The sequence below is a fragment of the Fusarium subglutinans genome (assembly GCF_013396075.1).
Source record: "Fusarium subglutinans strain NRRL 66333 chromosome Unknown NRRL66333_c0000093, whole genome shotgun sequence".
Taxonomy (NCBI): domain Eukaryota; kingdom Fungi; phylum Ascomycota; class Sordariomycetes; order Hypocreales; family Nectriaceae; genus Fusarium; species Fusarium subglutinans.
This window is the reverse complement of record NW_023502156.1, coordinates 122,089-143,735: the sequence shown is the minus strand read 5'-3', so window position 1 is coordinate 143,735 and position 21,647 is coordinate 122,089. Positions and strand designations below refer to the sequence as shown.

At 47.1% G+C, this 21,647-nt stretch overlaps 6 protein-coding genes across 6 annotated transcripts; 2 read left to right on the top strand and 4 right to left on the bottom strand.

Annotated features, from left to right (window-relative positions):
• Window positions 1-3,335: 3,335 nt before the first annotated feature.
• FSUBG_7397 (uncharacterized protein) lies at window positions 3,336-3,619 on the bottom strand (the record flags this gene model as incomplete). The annotated part of the gene is made up of 2 exons (XM_036685697.1): window positions 3,336-3,538; window positions 3,592-3,619. 2 exons carry the CDS (start codon window positions 3,617-3,619, stop codon window positions 3,336-3,338), a joined length of 231 nt encoding a protein of 76 aa, XP_036537126.1.
• Window positions 3,620-10,667: 7,048 nt separating this feature from the next.
• FSUBG_7396 (protoporphyrinogen oxidase) lies at window positions 10,668-11,756 on the bottom strand (the record flags this gene model as incomplete). Its single annotated transcript, XM_036685696.1, has 5 exons — window positions 10,668-10,858; window positions 10,985-11,301; window positions 11,349-11,455; window positions 11,508-11,666; window positions 11,715-11,756. The coding sequence occupies 5 exons, from the start codon at window positions 11,754-11,756 to the stop codon at window positions 10,668-10,670; spliced, it is 816 nt and encodes a 271-aa protein (XP_036537125.1).
• Window positions 11,757-12,328: 572 nt separating this feature from the next.
• On the bottom strand, window positions 12,329-14,002 carry FSUBG_7395 (Arginine metabolism regulation II; the record flags this gene model as incomplete). The annotated part of the gene is made up of 5 exons (XM_036685695.1): window positions 12,329-12,910; window positions 12,963-13,205; window positions 13,255-13,538; window positions 13,605-13,792; window positions 13,989-14,002. The coding sequence occupies 5 exons, from the start codon at window positions 14,000-14,002 to the stop codon at window positions 12,329-12,331; spliced, it is 1,311 nt and encodes a 436-aa protein (XP_036537124.1).
• A 1,545-nt stretch (window positions 14,003-15,547) lies between these two features.
• On the top strand, window positions 15,548-17,837 carry FSUBG_7394 (uncharacterized protein; the record flags this gene model as incomplete). Its single annotated transcript, XM_036685694.1, has 5 exons — window positions 15,548-15,582; window positions 15,838-16,203; window positions 16,251-16,676; window positions 16,731-17,026; window positions 17,080-17,837. The coding sequence occupies 5 exons, from the start codon at window positions 15,548-15,550 to the stop codon at window positions 17,835-17,837; spliced, it is 1,881 nt and encodes a 626-aa protein (XP_036537123.1).
• A 321-nt stretch (window positions 17,838-18,158) lies between these two features.
• Window positions 18,159-19,076, bottom strand: FSUBG_7393 (2'-hydroxyisoflavone reductase; the record flags this gene model as incomplete). Its single annotated transcript, XM_036685693.1, has 1 exon — window positions 18,159-19,076. One exon carries the CDS (start codon window positions 19,074-19,076, stop codon window positions 18,159-18,161), a length of 918 nt encoding a protein of 305 aa, XP_036537122.1.
• Window positions 19,077-19,907: 831 nt separating this feature from the next.
• Window positions 19,908-21,024, top strand: FSUBG_7392 (formaldehyde dehydrogenase; the record flags this gene model as incomplete). Its single annotated transcript, XM_036685692.1, has 3 exons — window positions 19,908-20,629; window positions 20,679-20,759; window positions 20,808-21,024. 3 exons carry the CDS (start codon window positions 19,908-19,910, stop codon window positions 21,022-21,024), a joined length of 1,020 nt encoding a protein of 339 aa, XP_036537121.1.
• Window positions 21,025-21,647: the final 623 nt, after the last annotated feature.

Genomic DNA, 21,647 nt, shown 5'->3' with positions numbered 1-21,647 from the left:
ATCTCTCACGTGGGCAGCCTCAGAGGTTCACGCTTTTGCCTCGTCACTTCTGGCTGCAGTCCCGGGTGACAAGGGGTTCCTCTGGCCAGGCTGTGATGGATCATGACGCTACACGACACTCCTTAATTATTTAATGTCTTCATTTGTCACTGTATACGCGCTATCGCCACTGCAAGTTGAGCTAGTGGGGAGGGAGCTACCGCTTGGTGGCTCTTTTCGGCGATTGGATAAAATTTCTTCTTCGAAACATTCGTTGTATAGTGGACATAGCCGCGGTGTAAAGCGACTACAGTTATCTATAGACCTTATATAACTTGAATTATATTAGTGTTTACTGCATTAATGATGCCTTGAGTGCACTGAGGGTGATCTCGACTGCCTGAATTGAACTAGATTGAGTCAGTGGTGACCTTAAACAACATGCAGTGATAGACTTCGATGAATGATAACTGTTTATATAGTAAGTTGACAATTTGCTAGTTGACTAGGCTTTTGAGCTATAAATAGAAGAGAAGTGACCTTGTCATTGGTGCTAATATTCGTGACTCGCGCTATCTGTTCCGCTTAATATCCCATTGAGACAGCCCTGGTACTACACCTTGGCGGTATCCCTAGACTCTTGAACCATGCATCTACAACAAGTAAAATCCATTGGTTGAAGTACTCATAAAGTTGCATCTTGTTCAACGGTGATCTGACTGGCGACATATCCGCACCATATGTGGGTAATATATACCTGGTCTCTGTAGCCTGTGGAAGGTTGTCTGACATGTTCAAGCCATATATTGCTCGGTGCTAACATATGTTGTACCTTTTGACCGCGGGAGGTACACAAGACTGATGTATGTCACAGTGTGTCGTGCAGCACGTAGATGGCGGACGGAAGAATGCAGACAGCATAGGTAGAAATCCACGTACCTCGGGTTTCAGAAGAGGGTCCAGCGATAGTAGGATACGTCGATGTGTGCTTTGAGTCCAACACACTGGCCAGACCTCAAACTGTGAAAAACTCGAATCTGTATCCTTCTTCTCCTAGACGCTGGAGAGCAATGAGCAGCTTCGCGTCTCTGACTGAGAGCAGATAATAGCTTCTGAGTAGGGAGATTGCCTAGGCGACTTGGTCTCAGGCGGTCTTGAGCTTGCACTCTGTGAGATGTGTTGTAGGAATCGGTAGGTAGCACTACTTAACTTGGTCTTCGATAGGGCCCGGTCTCGTAAATGCTGGGACCGCATATTGCCACCTGTAATAATAGTTCTGGCCCCTATCGAATACCAGGCCCGCCACGTCTCGGATTCTAATGGCTCTCTTGTATCGTTGAGGTCAATGTCGAACTTCGTTCCAGCAACGCCTGGCACGAGATACCAACTTCACGAGCGCAGTTGCGATAATGGTTGTATCAGATGGCTATCGTTATTGGGCAACTAACTAGGTTCGGTCGACGCACTCGCGGCTGTGACGAGGAAGTGCACTTGTATTCTAGAGTAGGCTGAGGATCTCGGTACTGATTGGATTGTGGCATGCCTAGCTCGTGTATAGCGATCGGCTGACCACAAATTACCGAGATCGCGATGCCGAAAGTGACCGAGACGAGTTCGGTCCCGTAATCATGATCGATGTGATTTCGGCGGAGGGTGCGTTTCGAATCGTTCCGGCGTACTTCTAGACGCATTGCACATGATTTCGGTTACAGATGATCATCGTGTGTGGCATCCTTCGTGCTTCAATCTAGGGAGAATCAATACCAAGGGCGTATGCTAGGTTCGTCACCCATGCTGTTGGCCCAAAAGCCAATCTTAACATTAGACATTACTTACCATGTCTGATTTCCACTGATCGCAGCATCAACCTCTCGTCTAGTCTGTCTATATGTCTGGGACTGGTTGTGAGGGTTCTGTGAACTTGGATGCTTTGAGAAGTAGTCTTGCTGGCTTCGGGCGGTACTTGGGTACCACAGGTCAATGCCATCCACCACCTGTAACATATTTCCAACAGCATATATTCCTCCCGACCAGAACAACCAGCTTGATGAACTTGACCGAATTCTCGTCTGTCTGAAGGGAGTCAATCTGCGAGGTTAAGGAGTAGTAGGACCAATCTGTAAATGGTACGGACGAAAGATTGGCTGCGAGAGGGCGATCCGCGAATGGAGAAACGAGTAATATTAGTTTCTCTAAGTGTAGTCCGGTTTGAATAGATTAACAAACGAAAAGCGAACGACATTCTTCGTGGTGGCCCTGATGTTGTACGGACCGTGAGAAACATTGGAAACTCTGAGGTACGAACGAGTCCTCCATTTCATAGACCATACGCCAAGCCTACTTTGTAAATCCCAAGTCCTAGAGCGGTCAGCGCCTATTGTATTTAATAGCTCACTGTGTGGAGTTCAATGCTCAGGCCTCCATCCACACCAAAGCCGGTACGCGCACCTCTATGGCCTGGCGCTGCTGCTCTTCAGCCAAGACATCTCGTATTCTAAGTTGGTTTAGTTCAATGCCCCAGGATGAAGCTAACGCTTGACGTAAAAGTGTAGTGCTAAGTTCGCGGGTTCTCCCGTCTGGTGCATTCTGGTTTTCGGACGTGTCGCTCCGGCCTCGTATCCGAGATTGTGCAGAATACAAGGTACGAATATCGAATAGGAGGTTTCTTGGTCCTGAATGTCGGGCCGATGCATAAGTATGCTCTGCGTGATCAACCGTTCCGCACGGGATGTGCCTTTGGGTGTCAAACTCCAATTCCCGCATTAGACGTGTTCCAGATTACCCCCTAGACATGGTAGCTGTGATAAGGGCGCATGAGGATAAGCACTAGGTCCCTGAATTTAAACTCAAAATACCACAAATTACAATCATCCCCTTTGTCGATGTGGGAGGATCGTTCTTGTGAACCGAAACTGTATAATTGTGGACTACGTGGCCTCTTCAAGGCGGCCTCGTCCCCTCAGTACAGAATAGATTGCATTTTAGATCGTGCCATGGGTTATAGAAATAATGATGACAAGGAGATTGGCAGTATCATGTGCATGGGTTTGCTTACGAAGTATGTTTCCGCATAGAACGATCCCCATCCTACGGTTCTTCGGTTTGACAAAAGAGAGCTTATTAACGTTTCGTTGCAACACAACATTTGATACCATGGTTGCAGTTCCGGTCTCATTGTGCGAAAGGCCTCTCTCTCCTATCCCCGGTACTAAAAGTGCGGCGCAACTCCAACCATCGTATGCTTACTTGACCAAAGATATTTTACAAGGCATCAACGCAATAACTATAGCCTATGGCCAAATCTACAAGTGACAGAAGAATTTATTATCTCTCATAGCTCCTCATTTCTCAGTCCCTTATTTCTTCCCATCGCTCGAATTTTTAATTTGCTCCTGTAATCTTTGTATCTCCTTTTCCAAAAACTCGTTTCGCTCTACCAGCTCCGTAATCAACTGATCTCTCTCCTCCTCGTTCTTGAGTCTCTGAACTTCCGCCTCTAAGTAACTTAGGTATTCCATGGCTTCCTCATTAGCCTTGGCATTTAGATCTTCTGTACTTTCTGACAGCTCTTAGTAACAGTATGGAGGTTCTCAAGCGGGGGCTGTTTCAAACCTTTGGGGTTCTCAGTGGAGTCAGGCATCTTGGCGGGTTAAACAACCCCGAAGGGCTGAAGCTGGAACCTAAAATCCGGGTCTTGGTTCTCTCAAGACAAAGGTCTGATATCCTCTCTTATTTAGCGTCTTGTTATTGTTGCCCTCTGTTGTAAAAGCAGGCATGAAATCGGAAGCTTGGCTAAGGTAATGACTGGAAGCATATTACCATTGCCTTCATGTGACCAATCCTAAACTCTACGGCCCTACAATCTGGTAGTGGCGTCACTTCCCCTGTCAACCGTGCGTCGGGCGGTCCCGAATGCCCCCGAGCTGCGATAACGACACTGTTCAGCGGGTAATAGTGCAGGGTTGCTGTCAGACCAAAGCCTAATTCTTGGACTGACAGAGACATCAATGACTCAGATACGAACGCGTCTTCTACATGTTTCAAGGGGTGCAGGAAAACGTCTAACGCGAGAGTATAGTTGTATACGTCCACAGCGTTAGATCTTTTCTTACATCCCGAGGATGGGCTCAGCCCAAGACCACAAAGTGACATGCGATATGTGTGCCTGTTGATGGGTCGTGTTGTTTGCAGGGGCATAACAGACCATGCGAACTTGGATACGGTAGTTGGAGGCATGACCGCAACACCCACTGTTACCGTAATCATATCATCGGCATGAGATTGGTAAGATTGGTCACCTTAGCTGCCCGGCGGCAATCTCGATCGATGTGGCGAAGGTGTTCCGCGCCATTTTTGGTCGCTGAGGCAAATTGAGGCTTTTATCAACCGTCGTAGCGAGCTTGACTTGCACCATCAGAATGTTCACGGATCAACGAGGTACTTAGATGACCCGATCAATTCGTGAGCCGTGGGCTCTCATCTTTCATCAGCACAGATTTCTTAGAATCACGGAAAGTGGGCGTCTCGTCGTGCTACAGCCCCTATTCGCGATCGACGAATCCCATCTGGTCATCTCACCGAGATGGCAGACAAGCTTTGAGACAAGTACCGTGCCTGGCGTGCCTCGCGTTTCTGCCGGTGACAGCTCATCTTTTTCCCCTGTCGGGTTCCTTGATCCTCAAGGACTAGTGCAGGCGCCTTTATCGCTGCGCTTCGCCTCGTGTTTTAGTCCGCCTGGGGTTTTACCTTGTATTTATCTCCCTTAATTGCATCATCCCCGTCGCTCGAGTTGGTCGAAGTTCAATCTAGCCTTCAATGGTTAGAATGGCTAGTCAACATGTAGTCTGGACCCTCTTGGCACTGACTCGGAGCTGCTAGGTCGTAAGGGTCTGTGGATCTATCCCGAGGGAAGGACCAATACCTAAAAGCCAAGATTATTTTAGTTATGGAAGTGGTAACGTTGCGCAAGGCATTCTAGAATGGCTTACCCAGAATAAAGATTTGTTCAAGATAGGACCACTAGACGGCGAATTAACTACATACCGATCCACCTCGTGGATTCTCATTGATAAGATGGCCACTGCGTGTCAATTTAACGGAAATTAGCTAGTTTAGTTCCTGACTCAAAATATGTTTAGCCCGTATTAACAATAATCTTATGAAGCTGCAATCATAGCCGTTATTTAAGCTCGTCTTAGAACAAATTATCCTATGGGGAGAAATTTATATAGTAGCATGCTTATCCAGGTTCGGATCCCTCTCCGTTCAAATTTCCAATCTCCAGGGCGATAATAATTTCCCTATTTAAAGCCACTGCTTATTTCCATAGTGCGAAACGAAAGACCCCTAATTGCCCGCCTCAATACTGGCGTCGTTCATGGCAGAAAGGACTGACGAATCCACCGATCCCGATCTACTTATCTTTCAGTCTCTGGATCTTTTCTGCCAAGGTTTTAGATACATCTTAGCTATTTTATTAGATTTATTACCTTTTTAAGAGGCTTTAATCTTAGTATAAAGAGCCAGACGAGGTAATGTTATAACCCTTTTAAATATTCTTATTCTTCCTTAGCATATTAGTAGACTATTCAGCTTATAGGAGATGCTGCCAGTGACTAGAGTCTAGATCTGAACTGTGTGGTTGAGGTATGCTTTTTGAGACCGTCTCTGTCTATATTTTCGGTTTTATGTCTTATCACATACTGTGAAATGAACTGACATGATCTGATATCTATCACCAACGCCTCCCCGCCTCAGTGCGTGCCATCTGCAAGTACATCACCCTAGGATCTATAAGTGCCACTCTTGCCCATGTGTCAGGCGGTTTAGGAGTTCTAGACTAGGCACTTAGTCCGCCTAGCATAAGTAGCTAAATCATGCAGTGTCTGTCAGGCTAATGATCAAACTTTGGCATAACAGGAAACCCTCTACTATTTTCCACTGACGATTCTCCTTTTGGCCGCTTGTAAATTGGCTGTATGAATTAGTTGGCTCGTAAATAGGCCTCAGAAGAGAAGCCATAGAGTTGGGGAAGTCGAGAACAAAGTTCGCAGGGTCTTAAGGTTCTCCGATAGATCCACAATCCGCCGCAGGGAGCAAAATAACTCCTTTGCCTGTACTAATATAGCATCCTAAGGCAGTTGAGCCTTAGTATAGAGGTATTATCCAGGCCTAAGGTAACCGCTATAAGGCTATTAAAGTTATTTAGCTGGAAGAGATGCTGCACCGTGAGGATCTATCTCTCTATAACTTGACCCCGGCTCTTAGGCTTAGCTTCGGCAAGGACACTCTCCTTGACCTAGCAGGAGATTTCATTGGCGCGACGGTATATAGCTACCACGTTAGGAGCGTCTGCCGTGTTATAAGCCATCTACCTGCTAGCAAGAATCTTTTATGGCTGGATAGCGAAGAATACTTGTATCTGCATGAAGGTAATTTGTGCAGCGAGATAGTCATGATATATTTGTATAACAGATATCTGATTACTACGATATGAGAAAAAAAGCTATTCGTAATATCTATGGTAGCGTTGCTTCTATGTTGATATGCTCCGTTCCCTTTGATGTTCGGTGTTCAAGGTGAGTTTGATAAACAATCCTGCTGGAAGATGTCGATGTTGGCAAGGATAGAGGAGAAATGCCGATGATTTCGGTAACACTTTGCGGACTTTGCTATTCAGAAAGAATTTTAGCGATAGTAAGATATGCAGGCCCATATTGGGTGCCTAAAAGAACTCCAGCCAAACCTCGAGTGCATAACAAACTCTAAACTAAATCCTCTTTCTTTATTGCAGTTCTTTGTTCTGGGTACTAATAAGCCTCTTTGTTAGAGCGTTTAATAACTCTTCAGTTATGCAGAATAGTTCCTATATTATAAAGAAAGCAGCGATAAAGTGCTCCCTGGTAGATTGAGGATTGTAATTGGTAAGATGCTCTATTATAGCCTGTAGGTAACATTGGGTTATCCACGCTCTCCCACTGAACGACTGATCCGCGACTAAGGTCTGGTGCCCTGGAGGCTGAGTCAGTATATTATCAGTAGGATGCATTGAACATTGCTCCAGTTGGGTTTTAGAGTCGGAGTCTTGCAAGTTATTGTGATCGCCTTCATGTTTCTGGGCCTCGAGCAATAACTTATGATATGTGAATCCGTGAGACGATGGTGGAGCGAGATAGGTGGTGTGTGTCTGCTTGTACCAAGGCCTTTGGTCAAGGGACTACCAGGTCCTTTGTTCGAAGCATCAACATCTGTTGTAAGCGGAGATGTCTTGCTCCCATTCTTAACAGTTCTATGGCTCCCGGGGGTGGTCAGACCGCGACAGACATGATTCTCGTGCAATTCCGGGATGGTCGATAAGAAAGTATTAACCTTAATCACAATTTCGAGAGCAGCTGAGACGAGGTCAATCTTGTTTATAGCGTCCTTCTCCCCCCGGCCAGGGATACGTTCACGCATAGTTTCGAGATGTCTCTGTAGAACATGGACGCGGTCGTGAACGCGCATAACTATCGGACGCAGAACCATCCATCCGCCTATCTGGGGGCAATTGGCGTCGAGGCGGTATCCGAAAATCTTGACTTCTTTTGTCATAAAGATAAGTCAGGGTTAGGATTTAGCATGACTTACCATGATATTGGAGACTCCTCTGACGATGGCATCCAGAGGGCTCAACATGATGAAACACTCCTAGTTCTCCTCCGTAGAAGCCGAGTATACCCAACCCTCAGCTGATGCGAAAGCAGGAGGGTCAAAGGGATAAATCGTTAGAACGAAGAATGACATTGGCAAGGCAGCAGCTGGCGGCGGCCAAACATACATTGCTTTTAGTCAAGACATTTGCTTTGACGTTTCATAGAGATCAAGTTGCCCATGTCACCTAGCGGTTCCTCTCTGTTTAAATGGTCACACGTACCGAGGCAGGGCCGATCCCGGGAGTGATACTACCAGGAGTTACCAGGAGTGACCAGACATGTAGTCATGATGGGCTGATCGAGATGGTCTACAGAGTTGACACGCAAGGAAACGAAAGATCCTCGTGGCGGTCAGCCCTGGCAGTGTGCTGCCACTCAGGTTCCAGGTTTCTTTAAAGTCTAGAGAATGGAGCGATACCTATTACGAGCGGTTTGCTATAAGATTCCGAAGATAGTTCATGTCATGCCCCTTCTGTGCATTCAGGACAATATCCCACTTGGGCTGAAGTTACTGTAGCACCCTAGACTTTGTTTGAGTTTGTTGATTGCTAAGACTATTACCATGTAACAGTAGTCGATCATTAAGTCTAAGCCTACATTAGCAGCCGAAAATGACCAATGGATTAGTTGCCCATCCACCCTCGGCAACTTGCCAAACCAACACGAGGTGAGCTTTTACCTCTTTGGGAATAGTCCACTCTGCCGTACCTCAACACTTAAGCCCTATACCAAGGTCCAACCATACCAAGGGCTATATGCGACACTGTAGAGAAGATGAGGTTGCAGCTCGACAATACCGGCTCGTATTTGAATCTAGTCCAAGTCATGGGGCGTCTCCATGCCTTGAGACAAAACCCTGCGGAGGGTGTGCATCTGAAGATATGAAATGACATGGTGCTCCAGCCCACTCCAATACAGAAGTATCCTCTGTATGATCAAGCGGCCCACCAGACTCACGGAGTCTAGGTCAGCTTGACACGAAACTCGGAAGTCGCCAAGCACAAACTCGTCATGCCATTGAAGATGATCGCGCCATTCGTAAACCCCAGAGGACTCCACCTTGTAAACGAAGATTGCTCCATCGTGGACGACTGATCGGGCTTCCTCAGGGAGCGGTGCCCTCGACGTGTGGAGCAACCGCCCTTGAAGACAGGCTTCAAGTATCAGGAGTGCATCTACTGCGTTCCGGATGAAGCCATGCGTTGTAGGTTCCATGATCTTCAGAATTGGTCGCCTATATCATATGTAAGTCGACTAACAAAACAAAGCAAAGCATTTTCCTCCTCCATTGGATCTGGTTCTTACGTCTATTCGATTTCTTCAACGGAGGCTCATATGTTCGTGGCTTATTATAGTGTTTCGAAGTTCGCTAAAGTTCCAGCTTTAATGTTGCAGGCTATCACCTTTTTGTAGATATCGGCAGGCCGTTTTGCAAAAGGTAACCGGGGCAATAATTACATAGAACCAACAACTAACATGTATCAGAGCTTTCCTATCGAGTCAACAGAACCGTTCATGACTTTCGTACCTGATCTCTCCCCCCTGCCGAGTTTGCCACCCCTGTCGTCTGATCCTCATGTCTTCGTACTTCCTTCTCCAGAGTTCTATTCAGCTCTGCAATCCGTTGGTCCTGATCGTTTTCGTCCTTGAATCTTTGGACTACACTTTGCAGATAGGCCCGATATTCCTCAGCAGCCTTCTGAGAGGCACTACTGAGACTATTTATATCTATGGTCTTTAGTAATGGCATAAGAGAAAAGTCAGAAAGGCTGCTCATGACGAACTTGATGGCTCTTTAGTGTTTCCTTGCATCGTGGTAGATTGGCTAACTTCAAGCAGTGGGTTTGCCAAGCTGTATCCTAATCATTAATGTTTTACTAGTTTTACTAACAGCAGCTTGTGTGCTTATATCTATAATGCGGTATAGTAATATCACCGCCTTTGTGTGCAAGCCTGCCGGCTTCAAAGTTCAGCGTACTGCCTTACTGCCTCCCAGCCCCACCGTTCCTTGTCAAATGCGTGTACCCGGTGGTGTGGTCAGTTGATTCCCCTGGCGCTGGCTAATTCCCGGTCAATTTCGAGATTAAGCATTGAGGTGGTAGTGATCCTACACTATTCTCCACTCGAGACTCTTCTTACGGCTATAGCAGCTGGCGAGGAGATAAATGGCAATTCAATTGGATCTAGGTCTGTGGAGATCGGATTGCACATGTCGATTGTGGCTCTAGTGTGTTGGTGTTGGTGAGTCGGCAGCTGAGGGACCCTGTAAAATTAGATAGTGGGAGCCATAATCGCAACACCACCTTCAATGATCGGCATCAGACCACGCCCCACAGCAGCATGCTGGTCTGGAGTACCCCGTACGAGTGCTATACGTAGGCCCCAATCCCCGATCGATGGTAATCGTCTGATGGGTTCGCCCGGATTGGAGACAGATTTTGTAACATTGATCCACGTGGACCCGCTGCTTATACGAGTATTCAGCTGGTAATCCAGCTACCTGGGGGAGCCCGGGAGGGGATAAAATACGACCCCTCATGGAACACTAGCGAGGTTTGGTGCACTTGGGGTCGTTCAACTTTTCCCCTGAGGCCACCTAATCCATCGTTAATTGCAGGCTGCCACGCAATGGGCAGTCTAGACCATCTTGGGCATTAGCTCAGAGCCCTTGAGTAGCTAAGTCTTGTGAACTAGTCCGGCCAATTGTTGGCTTCCTTTCATACAGCGGTTGGAGGCAAATGGGAATACCACTAGTAGAAGAGATCCAAACAGCGCTTGATTAAGAAAAGAGCTCAAATTTGAATAAAATATCCGACATATATCCATATCCAAGCCATGGTTGTCCTTCAACGTCCGCTTTTGGTTTGGATTGCGAACTATGATGAATTCTAACCGCGCGTCCCCATCGGAGCGCAGACAAGGCTCCCCGTAGACCCAAGTCTCTAAAGCATAACCCATCTGAGCCGTCAATCTTCCCCATGTTAACATACCTCCAGCTCAAAGCCATTGCTTATTTCCATAGTGAGACACGAAAGAGCCACCATTACCAGCCTCAATGCTAGCCTTGTCGATGACAGAAAGAACTGCAGTGGCAGACTCTTCGGGGGAAATTGCTCCCTCCCAATGAGGGGCATAGCCTTTAAAGGCGGCGACCATGTCTCGAACTCCTTGAAGCTGTTCTTCGGTATCTGCCGTGTATCAGCATGTCATTTTTGTAATTGTATACACAGGGTCAAGAGACGCCTTGCCCCTATCCCCAGAAAGGCAAAAACATAGCATATGGTGCAGGGGGGCAGACGATGTGATGAACTTACAGTTTGACGTGTCCTGAGTCGCAACAAGACCGGGAGAAACAGCCATGAACAAGATACCCTCCTTCCTATACTGGGCATCGAACTTGGCAACGGCGATATTAAGTGCGCCCTTGCTGATGGTGTAGGGGGCCCCATCGGTGATGGAGAAATTTGTGATGAAATCTGGATCGGCCATTCCCGACGAGATGGATATGATCTTCTTGGCTTGGCCTTTGCGGATAAGTGGGAGGGCTAGGTTAAACAGGTGGATGTTTCCAAGAGTGTTGATCTTGAAGGACTCAAGCATATCTTCTTCGAGTCTCTCGGGTTCCTCGCCCCTGAACTCTTAGCAACTGACATGGTCATAGCATGGAAGTGAACGTACAGAACTCCGATGGGGTTATGGGCAGACCATTCGGATTGGAGGGCAGCGTTGGCGATGATGTAGTCAAGGCTACCGCCCGCGATCTTGGCCACCTCTTTGACCAAGTTCTACTCCTGCTATCAGCTTGAATTTAGGTGAAGAGGCAATTTATTTGCATACCTTTACATCCTCGAGCTTTTGAATCTCGCCCTGAACAGTGTGAATGTTGGATCGTCCAGGTAATTCACGCTGAATCTTCTCTTCGGTTGCCTTTTTGTTACGGACGAATCCAATAACGGTGTTGTTCGAGTCAGCCGACAATTGACGAACGAACTCGAACTATGGGATGTTAGGGTCTTGTGAGGAAGATGAGTCTGAGGGGCTTACACCGAGGCCTCGGGATGTTCCGGTGACGAGATAAGAAGGCATCGTGATGTTGGTTTAATGTTTAGGTTGGTTGAAGTAAATATTGTTTGGCGATAGTTGTTGTGGTTGGTAGAAAAATTAACATCTATGATGAACTTCAAGCCCTTATATATATCATTCTCAAGACACTGTTTCAATCATTAAAGTATTGGTGCTTTGTAATTCGGATTGACCCTGCCCGTGATACGCACGCCTCTTGGTCAGCGAGCTAGTGGAGGTTTATAGTGGGGGGCCCTCGCAAAAAGTTGCCCTGCACCAGAAACCTACCACAACCCAGGCGCCAAAGTCACATTTATCGTGGGCTTCACCGCTGTGATCAGTATGAAATGTAGCCGAAAACTCATTATAAATCCCAAAGTCTATTCAGCTCCATTCTGACTATGCAGTCCTTTGCTAACTCGGGTAGATTTCTAACCCGAGTCTGCTTACAATATTGGAAACAGTGGCATCCCAGACCTCAGCTCCTGGTGGCATTGGCGTGCAAGTAATAATCTACATGTCAACTCACTGCGTTCTGTGGTTCAACTGCTGTTGGAGGGCATAACTTAGATGTTTTTAATTGGATACCTTTGGTTTTATATAAACGCTGGTACCGATTTATGAGTCGAGCTCAGAATAACACCCAACTTCCTCACATAATTCATATCTTCCGTATACAAGTCCTTTTGCACCCAGACCGTTTCGATAACACTTTTAACAGTCGCAATATTCCTATACTGCATGTTCTTAGTCGTCTTCTCCATGACATCCAGAATAATCGTCCTTTGCCTATCACTTTCTGCCTCGCAGCCAAAAATAAGCAATGGAAATGGCCATTGGCAGGCAGGTAGTTGTTCGAGCAACTCAAATGCCTGCCCGGCCCATGTGGTGAACTTTTGATCTAGTGGGAGAATTCCTGCAGACGCTCGTCTGAGATAGATCAAGGTAGCTAGACGGTACAGCTCGACCACGAGATCAAATTCTGGATGCGTTGTATCAGCTGGAGCGTTGTCGTCCGACACTTTCTTCTCGAGGCTGCGGAGCTTCCAATCTAGTATTTCCAGATGGCTTCTATGAACTTTCGTTTCATAACGCGGGTCGGAAGGCATTGTGACGGCGTTGAAAGCTTCTGACAGAAGGTATAATATCTCATGTGGCGTTCCGGTCAGACTCTCAGGCTTCAATCCGTATCCCGTCAGCTAGCTCTGCTCGGCAGTGGAGGGTGCATACCTGTCCGTTACCGCAGACAACTGGGTGGAATGAGTCAGCGGCGTCACCACCATCAAGAGTGACATGTGGCTGCCAGTGGCGCAAACTGAACCTAGATAAAGTATTATAATAGTGCACCCAGCCTACAAGAGCAGCCGTATCGTGATCGAGGTTATCCACATCTAGCCCAGCTGTCTTGACGATCTTAGCAGCGCCACAAGCATACCATAGCCAATGGCTTGACTTCATGGAGTTTTGCTGTATCTAATGCAGGAGTTAGTGCGTCCTTGTTTCGAGAGGGTACGGGCCGTACCTCTAGCGTGCTCAGTATCATACCAGCTGCTATGTGGCAGGCTGAATCGGTAACACTGATGCGACCTTGTGTTGACTCTGCTAGTTTTCGCAGAGCGGCTACTTTATACTGGGCGGTCGTCTGAAGTGGGTCATCACGATGGAATGATGCTAGAGCCAGTGATGATTTGAGAACTGCTGTCGATGAGGGTGAGATGTCTGATAGGGCTATCTGGATTAATAGATCCCTGACCCTTGGAGCATCATGACCAAAGGACGTGATGGAGTGTGAAGCTGTCTGTATGACTGGCTAGGGTTAGTGAAAGCTATTCGAGAGGGCCACGCTGTTATGCAATGGTTGGCTAGACTTACAGTACTGGAAGGATCTCTGATCCGCTAGACTGAGTCGAGCTATGGGTCCCACTGCCGACTCTTTGAGCAATGATAGTGGCCCTAATGTCTCAAGAGAGCTTGCATCAGAAGAACCAAAGGACACTTCAGGTAGCCCCAGCATATGTACTCCGTAGGTCTCATCCGATGTAGATACCACATCGTGCAGCCTAATGTCTTTAAAGGTTGTGTTCACCAATCGATGCTCAGATTGTCTACCCTTGATGCGCGGTCTTGGGCCAACTATAGCCCGTCGGGTATCATTCCGACGGGGCCAAGACAACTGCATGCCGTAGCCCTTGCAGTGGCGCCCTGCTTTGATGCATCGATTGCATTTCGGATAGGCCTGGTCACAGCGCACCTTACGAGCTATCATTCATGTCAGCAGCCTGAAAGCCATTTGCAGGGGTCAGACAACGCGAACCTCGACAGGTTCCGCAACCTAGAGATGGCATTTCAATAGCGTAGAGATGTGACACAATGTTGCTCGCAAAAACTTTCCACTCTGAATCCTTCTTGGGTGTCTTGATGGCATGAGGGAAATAATATGATAATCTCCGCCAAGGAATGATGCATCTCCCCGATCACCGTTATCGAGTAAGCAGCCACAGACTGATGCGGTCGGTAATATGCCGGCTATATCTAATCCTTCGCTTGGGGCAACTTTCTGCGAGATGATTATTAATGTGGGGAGAGCCAAGCTAAGCTATTATCACACTAGTTCATATCTATCTTTAGAACAACATTCTTCAGAAAGCATTTATAGGGTAAGTATGTACATTATATAACTTCCAGCGATTTATAGTAATTATACTAACATTGATCCTATATATAGAGCCAAAGAGTTTATTCTGTAAGCTTAAAGAATGTTTATACTTAAAGGGACTGGTTATCACTGGGAACGTGGGGCACAAAAATGGCGGATGGATACATCTCGAGTCATTAGAGAAAAGAACCATATTTACTCAATCATGGCTCATGTCAAACACACTCTCTCCTCAATAATCACAAGCGGATCGGAATTACATATATCTAATTCCGGGTTGCCACCTTGCCAAGCTAAAGCTGTTTATGAAGCTGCATGGCTGTCTCATAAGTCAACTGGACACTCATGATCTGCCCTGAGTATGAACACTAAGATAAGTAAGATAACAGATAAGAGATAAAGTAGATCCTTATCATCGGCGTCTTGGTGGAGTAGCCGACTTTAAGACACCGGTCGGCTCAGACCAATTAACCAATGAATCCTCCTAGAGAACACTAACAATATTGTGATTGGTACACCACCCTTGTCCCAAGTGTCAATAGAAAGGCGGAATGATTGACAATGAAGAACTGTCTCTGCATCAAAAAGAGTGCATCTGCACAGTAAAGCAATGCTCTCTTGATCCATCCTTCTGCACCCTTCATCTCGATGCTTTCACGGTAGTTGATTACTGATGCGGCGGTATTTTTTCGCTTTCCAAGGCAGCCTTGACAATGACTCGACTGCCAAGTTCCAGTGCCTTGTGGCCGCGGCACAATGCAATAAGTCGCCCGAGTACTTCGCAGCGATGGTGTTGCGAGTGCATCTGTCTCGGCCACTGACAAATCCAACCACCACGATCGCGATCCCCTCAAATCTCAAAATTCATGGCAGGCGTACATAATGACGTCGCGAGGAATAATCACAAAATCACTCCGCTGAAGCAAACACGGTGAAATTGCATAACTTTCAGCGGGTTTTGTTCACTAATCACCTGGAGATGCCGCTTAGCTGAGCGTGGCAGGGCTTAGCGCGATGCACAATCGCCGCAATGCCCGCAACTTACGCCGCAGATCGATAGCGGCTTGGATGTCTTTATAAGTTAATATTGACTTGTCAGCAAGCAAGATACGAAAATTCGCTTTGGAATTATGAAATATTTCGCGAGAAACTTTTGGCTATGGCTGATCAGACTATACAGCAAATGCAACGACGGTAAGTGGTACTTGAAGGGTTATGACTGGAGATCTAATGGGTATAGACCTCATGGAGTCGCTTGCACGCCATGTCGACGGTCAAAGATGAAGTGTGTTACTTCAGATCCGGCAGCTGCTGTGTGTGATCGGTGTCAGAGACTGAGGAGGCAGTGTGTATTTGAGTCACATCGCAGGGGCCTTTGGAGGAGAGACGTATCAGGGAGAAGGTAGGCAAGGTCACGTAACGAAGTGAGCTAGCTGACATCTCCGGCAGGGAGGATCGAGTACGTCCGTCGGAAGAGGAGATAGAGGAGGGATCCTCAGATACTCAAACCTTCCAGGCCCCTGATCTACCTAACCGGAATTCATATCAGAATAGAGATCCCGAGTCAGTCTCCGCGTCTTCCAGGTCTGGCCAGTCCCCGTTTACGCCGGCTTCTTTTGTCAAGAATTATCAGGACACTCGGGGTTTGTCGCTCGGTGCAGCTTTGAATCCAGATCGGCCTGCCGAGGGAGAGCCTTCAAGCCCTTTGGGTATGCTCCAGCAGAGTTTGCCAGAAGCAGTTAACCCGACGAGAAAGTATGACCCTGTCGATATGGGACTCATTAGTCGGCCATCCGCACAGAATCTGTATGAAGGGTATGCATGGCATGGCTTATGAGGTGTTCACTCGCTGATCTGTGCAGGTTCTTCAAGCACTTCAACTGTCTCGTTGGACTACTCGATCCCAACCTTTATACATTCTCATACACGAGATCTAGATCAAATCTGCTGTTCACCATGATTCTCACCATATCATCACGAATATTTCAACCAGAGTCCCACAGGCACATAAGAGATCATGCCGAGTCTCTTCTAGGCAGAGCCCTCCTAGCCTGTGATTCTGCAATCGAGAACATCTGGGCCATCATCTGTATGTATCACTGGAAAGACGCAAACGACACTAGGGGCTACACCCTGATCGGATTCGCACTTCGCATGGCGGCTTCAGCAGAATGGAACATGACGCGCAGAAGCGTATCTTACGAAACGCACGAGTCGGGAGAGCTGCAGGTGCGGCAGAGGAGAGATAAAGACCGCGTATGGCTGGCGTTGCGAAACATTGACCGGACGTAAGATCCTCTGAATCAGGATGGGCACAGAGCGGCTTAGCTTACAGTCACCAGATCAAGCTACTTCACTGACCGACCTCTATCAACAACCATGGTTCTGGAGGATGTAGCCTCTAGACAGTGGATGGGCCTGACAGAATGGACATATCTACTGGGAGATGGCAAGGCAGTTGGTGGCCATGAGCTGACATGTATTGCCAGCAAGCTGTATGAGAGCATGATGAGAACTCGTGTCGACTCTCGTGTTTCTCAATCACCGCTCGATTTCGAGACGTTTCAGAAGGATATGGATGACTTTAACAACAGGATCGCTGAATGGGGAGACTATTGGCAGGGTAAATTCGCTACATGTAAGATAACTAGCCCTTCAAGAGTCTGGAGGACCATACCTAACAGTATCCAGTCCCCAACCCGGAGCCTTTCCAAACACCTTTGATCTACCTCTTTAGAGATTACATGCGTCTTTACTTCAACTCGGTGTTTCTACATCGATTGCTCGTCTTAGGAAATGGATCTACGCCACATGATCTGATAACTCACACAGCTCGAGTTTGTTTCTGCAGTGCATTAAGCGTACTGCGACAGGCTATCGAATTGGGAGAGTTGGACACCATCTACTACCTTTGGGATACAGCCCACCTGATGATCGCCTATTCAGCAATGATGGTCCCAAAACTATTGCGACAGGATATCGACGAGTCATCAGTCTCGAAGACCGAAGCCATTAATACGCTTAATCAGGTTACATCTGCATACGTCAATGCAGCCAAGTCAATGGACCACTCTGATCCACAGAACAACACTGTCTTGGCTCAAGCCCATCTCCTCTCTGCCATCCTAGCGCGGATGAAAGCCGAACTGACGCAAGCAAATTCTGATATGATATCAATGGATATGCATGAAAATCTCTCTATCTCGGGCCTCTCTTGGATCGAAGACCAGTTGGACAGATCTACGTTGTTCTCTGACGCAAGAATGGAACCATCGTTGTCGGAGTACGTTAATATGGAGGTTCAAAACGTCGAAGGAATGAGCTCGTTTATCCCGCAGATGTACGAGGAGCTTGATCTCGTGTTGGATGACGACTTTTTGAACGCGAGATATTTTGAGGCGGGGTTGCTGTCACGGAATGAGCCGGGTATTTTCATACAGCCTCATTAGATTCACGAGATATGCTTTTATAGAATAATATTATGTAGTACCTGTGTATCTGTTATTTATCTCCAGTCGTCACATTATCCCAAAGTCTACATCATACAATTAGAATCAAAAGTCTGGGTCTGGTGATCAGTCAACCAAAGTCACCATCCAACACCTTTGGACCTTACAGCGATCAGAAGAAATACTAAACTTACTGCTTATTCCACTACTACTTTATGTCAAAGCCGGAACATGATTTAAATGACTAGTCAGACACCACATTTCCATGATTAGAAGGACAGTGTTCAACCAATAGTCGCTCATATAATTACACGCATCAGGTCATGACTCTTCAACAGCCTTCAAAGCGGCACGAACAACCTCCTCAAAGTTTTGCTTCGGCAGACCCAACAAATCATTCATGATCTCCCCCTCCTTCTCAAGATGCCCCCCAAACCGCCCCGTGACAAAACCCGTCTCGATCAGATTATAAACAGCATAAGGGTCCCCAGCTGCGACCGCAGCCTGGCTCTCTTTAATCGTCTTCTCAGTATCAATCTTCTCAACAGTGAGCTTTTCCCCACTGACTCGCTCAATAGTCTCAAGGAGCATGTTTTGCGTGATAGCAAAGTCACTCAGCCAAACGATCCTGTTCTTGGTCTCTTCCCATTTCTTAGTAAGGGCGTTTACCATAGCAAGAGCCGTGTTGGCCTCAGTGGTACAGCTGAACCATCCCTCTCCATCATCCCAGATGACGAACTTCTTGTCCTTGATGTGCATCCCCAGAAAATCGTGTACAGCACTCCACTTGAGCCACATACCGCAAGCGATGGCCATCCACTCTAGGCCAGTAGATTCTTTGGAGCGAAGATAATCCTGCACTTGGCCCTTCTCTCGAAAGACGGAGTTTAGGGCTCTTGCGTCCGGGTTGTTGTTGTTAAGACCGTACTCGGAAGCGACGTAGCGTTTCACCTTTGCAGTGACTGCGGCGTCGACGAAGCGAAGTTGATCAGCGACGGCTAGGGAGGTCATGCAGTTGACGATGGCGTCTTGGCTGGTGAAGGCAGAGACAAGAGCTTCAGTGGGGTATGAATCATCGATTTTGATGACATTGACGTTTGATGGGAGCTTGCCCTTTGACGATGAGCGCTGGAGGACGGAGACTGTGAAGGAAGGCTCTTTGACCAAGGCGTCTAGCATGATGGAGCCAATAGAGCCAGTGGCTCCGACGATGAGAATGTTCTTGAATGGGGAAGACATTTTTAATAGTCAAGAATGTGAAGTTTTAGTTTTTGATGTTAAGCGATATGAAATTTGAATTCTAATACCGATAGATATATATACACAGGGTGCTATTTCATCTATTTTTATAATCTGTTGCTGCTTACTGCCTCTCGTGATACCCTCACTGTCCCATTGCATTCTGCAGTCTGCTTACTGATCGTCCCCTTTTCTGTATTACCTCACCTTTCCTGACCTAATCAAGACGCCGGCAGCTCAACCCCGCCGCGGCGTGGTAGCTTACGACGCTAGTCGGGATCCTTAGAAGACCACTCCGCTTACATTTGCACTTCAGTTAAATCCGTCTCACATATTTCAACATTGTGTCTTTCGAATTAACTTAGCATCAAGGAGGCCGTTGATGTTTGTCCTATTTTGCTGTTATAGTTGTTAGATCTTTATGTCAACACCGAATGCCGCTGTTCCTCTGAATCGTTCATTTTCTACCAGTGATTAGTATGGCCATCTGAGAGATATAATTGGCCGGTGTATCTTGCAGCGGCCGGGAACGATTAGTAACCACTACCGATGGCAGGAATGCCCGACAGGCAGAAGCCATAAGATGATAATAAAAATGTGTTGAGATAGTAATCATAGAGAATAGCTGCGTAGTATTCAGAGCTGATATACGGAAGTCTCGGTCTGCTAAAGCCTTTTACTATTATAAATCACAATGATTATCCTGATCCTGAGCGTGGGTATTATAGACTATATCTTTCAATGCCATCCTCACTCACAAGATAATACTATCGGCTTCTCAAGCACTACCTCAGGTCGCAAAATTATATTTGTCGCGTTTATAGCATCAAAATGGCCCCCACAGAACATACTATCTACCGCGCAGGCGATGGCAACGGCGGTTTCTCCCCCTCTTCCGTCAAGCTACCCAACCTTGGTCCTCATGACATTCTCGTCCGCTTAACTCACAGTGGCGTATGCCATTCAGACATCGTGCTCTGCCAACTAGGAGCCCCTGTAGCTCTTGGCCACGAGGGGATTGGCATTGTCGAGTCAGTCGGCTCACTGGTGACACAATTCAAGATCGGTGATAGGGCAGGTGGTGGCTTTCACCGTGATGCCTGCGGTCACTGCAAGTACTGTTTGTCTGGAAGGGACATCTATTGCTATGAGCGTGTTATTTTCGGTGAAGGAGACTTCGATAACGGTACCTTTGGTACTTATTATATCGGCAAGGAGACATACCTCCACAAGATTCCTGATAGTCTTGCCAGTGAGCATGCTGCACCTCTTCAGTGCGCGGGAGCTACTGTGTACGCGGCTCTCAAGGCTACAGTGACAGCGGAGAAGCGCGTCGGCATTCTCGGCATCGGTGGTCTTGGCCATCTCGCTATTCAGTATGCGGATAAGATGGGCGCCGATGTTATTGTTTACAGCACGAGCGCTAGCAAGGAGGCTGAGGCACGACAGCTGGGCGCCAAGGAGTTCCATCTCATTGAGAGTATGTTCGATACGGCTACAGCGCCGATTGAAGTTCTTGTGATTTGTGGAACCAAGTATCCTGACTGGGACAAGTAAGTACTTTGGTACCATGCAGAGAGGTTTGGCTAATAATGTTTCCAGGGTCATGACTAAGGAGTTCCTCGCGAGAGATGGAACTATTGTCCCTCTTGCGGCCCCGGTTCACGGGCCTCTTAGCTTGCCGTACGTTCACCCATCCACATATACTTACCGATACTGACTATTTTGTAGTGCGGGAGCAATGTTCTTCCAGGGCTACCATGTCTTTTCAAGCCTCGTTGGATCGCGTAATATCCACGACGAGATGCTTGAGTTCTCTGGACGTCATGGCGTCAAGCCCATGGTTCAGCTCTTCAAGCATGAGGGTGAAACAACCATCAAGGAGGTCTTTGAGCTGGTAGAGCAGAACAAGATGAGATATAGGGCTGTTCTGGAGATGCCCAACTAGACATAGCTTATTGTGAAAGTAGAGGCGCTGTTTGCTCAGGCAATAAGCTTAACCTAGCCACATGGAAAGACTTTCTACTCTCTGTCAATTTAAGTCTGCTTGTATTATGAATAGCATCCTTGCTTTCAGGTTCTTTATATAAAGCTTTCATCGATAACCGACATTAGCCATGATCTAGGCACGTGTTACGATTTCCATATAGACGCTGTTTAGGCTATTACTGCCCAAAATAGTCGAAAGAAAATGGTTTTGGTGTTAAGAACGGTCATGGTGACCAAGTACCCAATCTTCGGCATTCGGGCTCCAGTGTTCTGTGTCCCAGGCGCTAATGCACGCTGAAATCGACCCGGCCAGATCATCTCAACAGCGCCCCAATAGGGAACCAGCCCTGTTATCTTAGGGCTGATAGATCCCGACCAAGCTAGAATAACCCGACGTCTTCAATACGAGAACCCCGACATTTACAAACATGACCAGACTTGATGTAATGATGAAAGCCTGCTAGGGCAGACCATCATTTATTTAGATGAGTCTTAATTTACGAAAACTGGGTTTAAGCTTATGCGATTATGGCCTGACGCTCACTGGACTTTGTTCGTTGGACTGAAATGTGGTGTAACAAC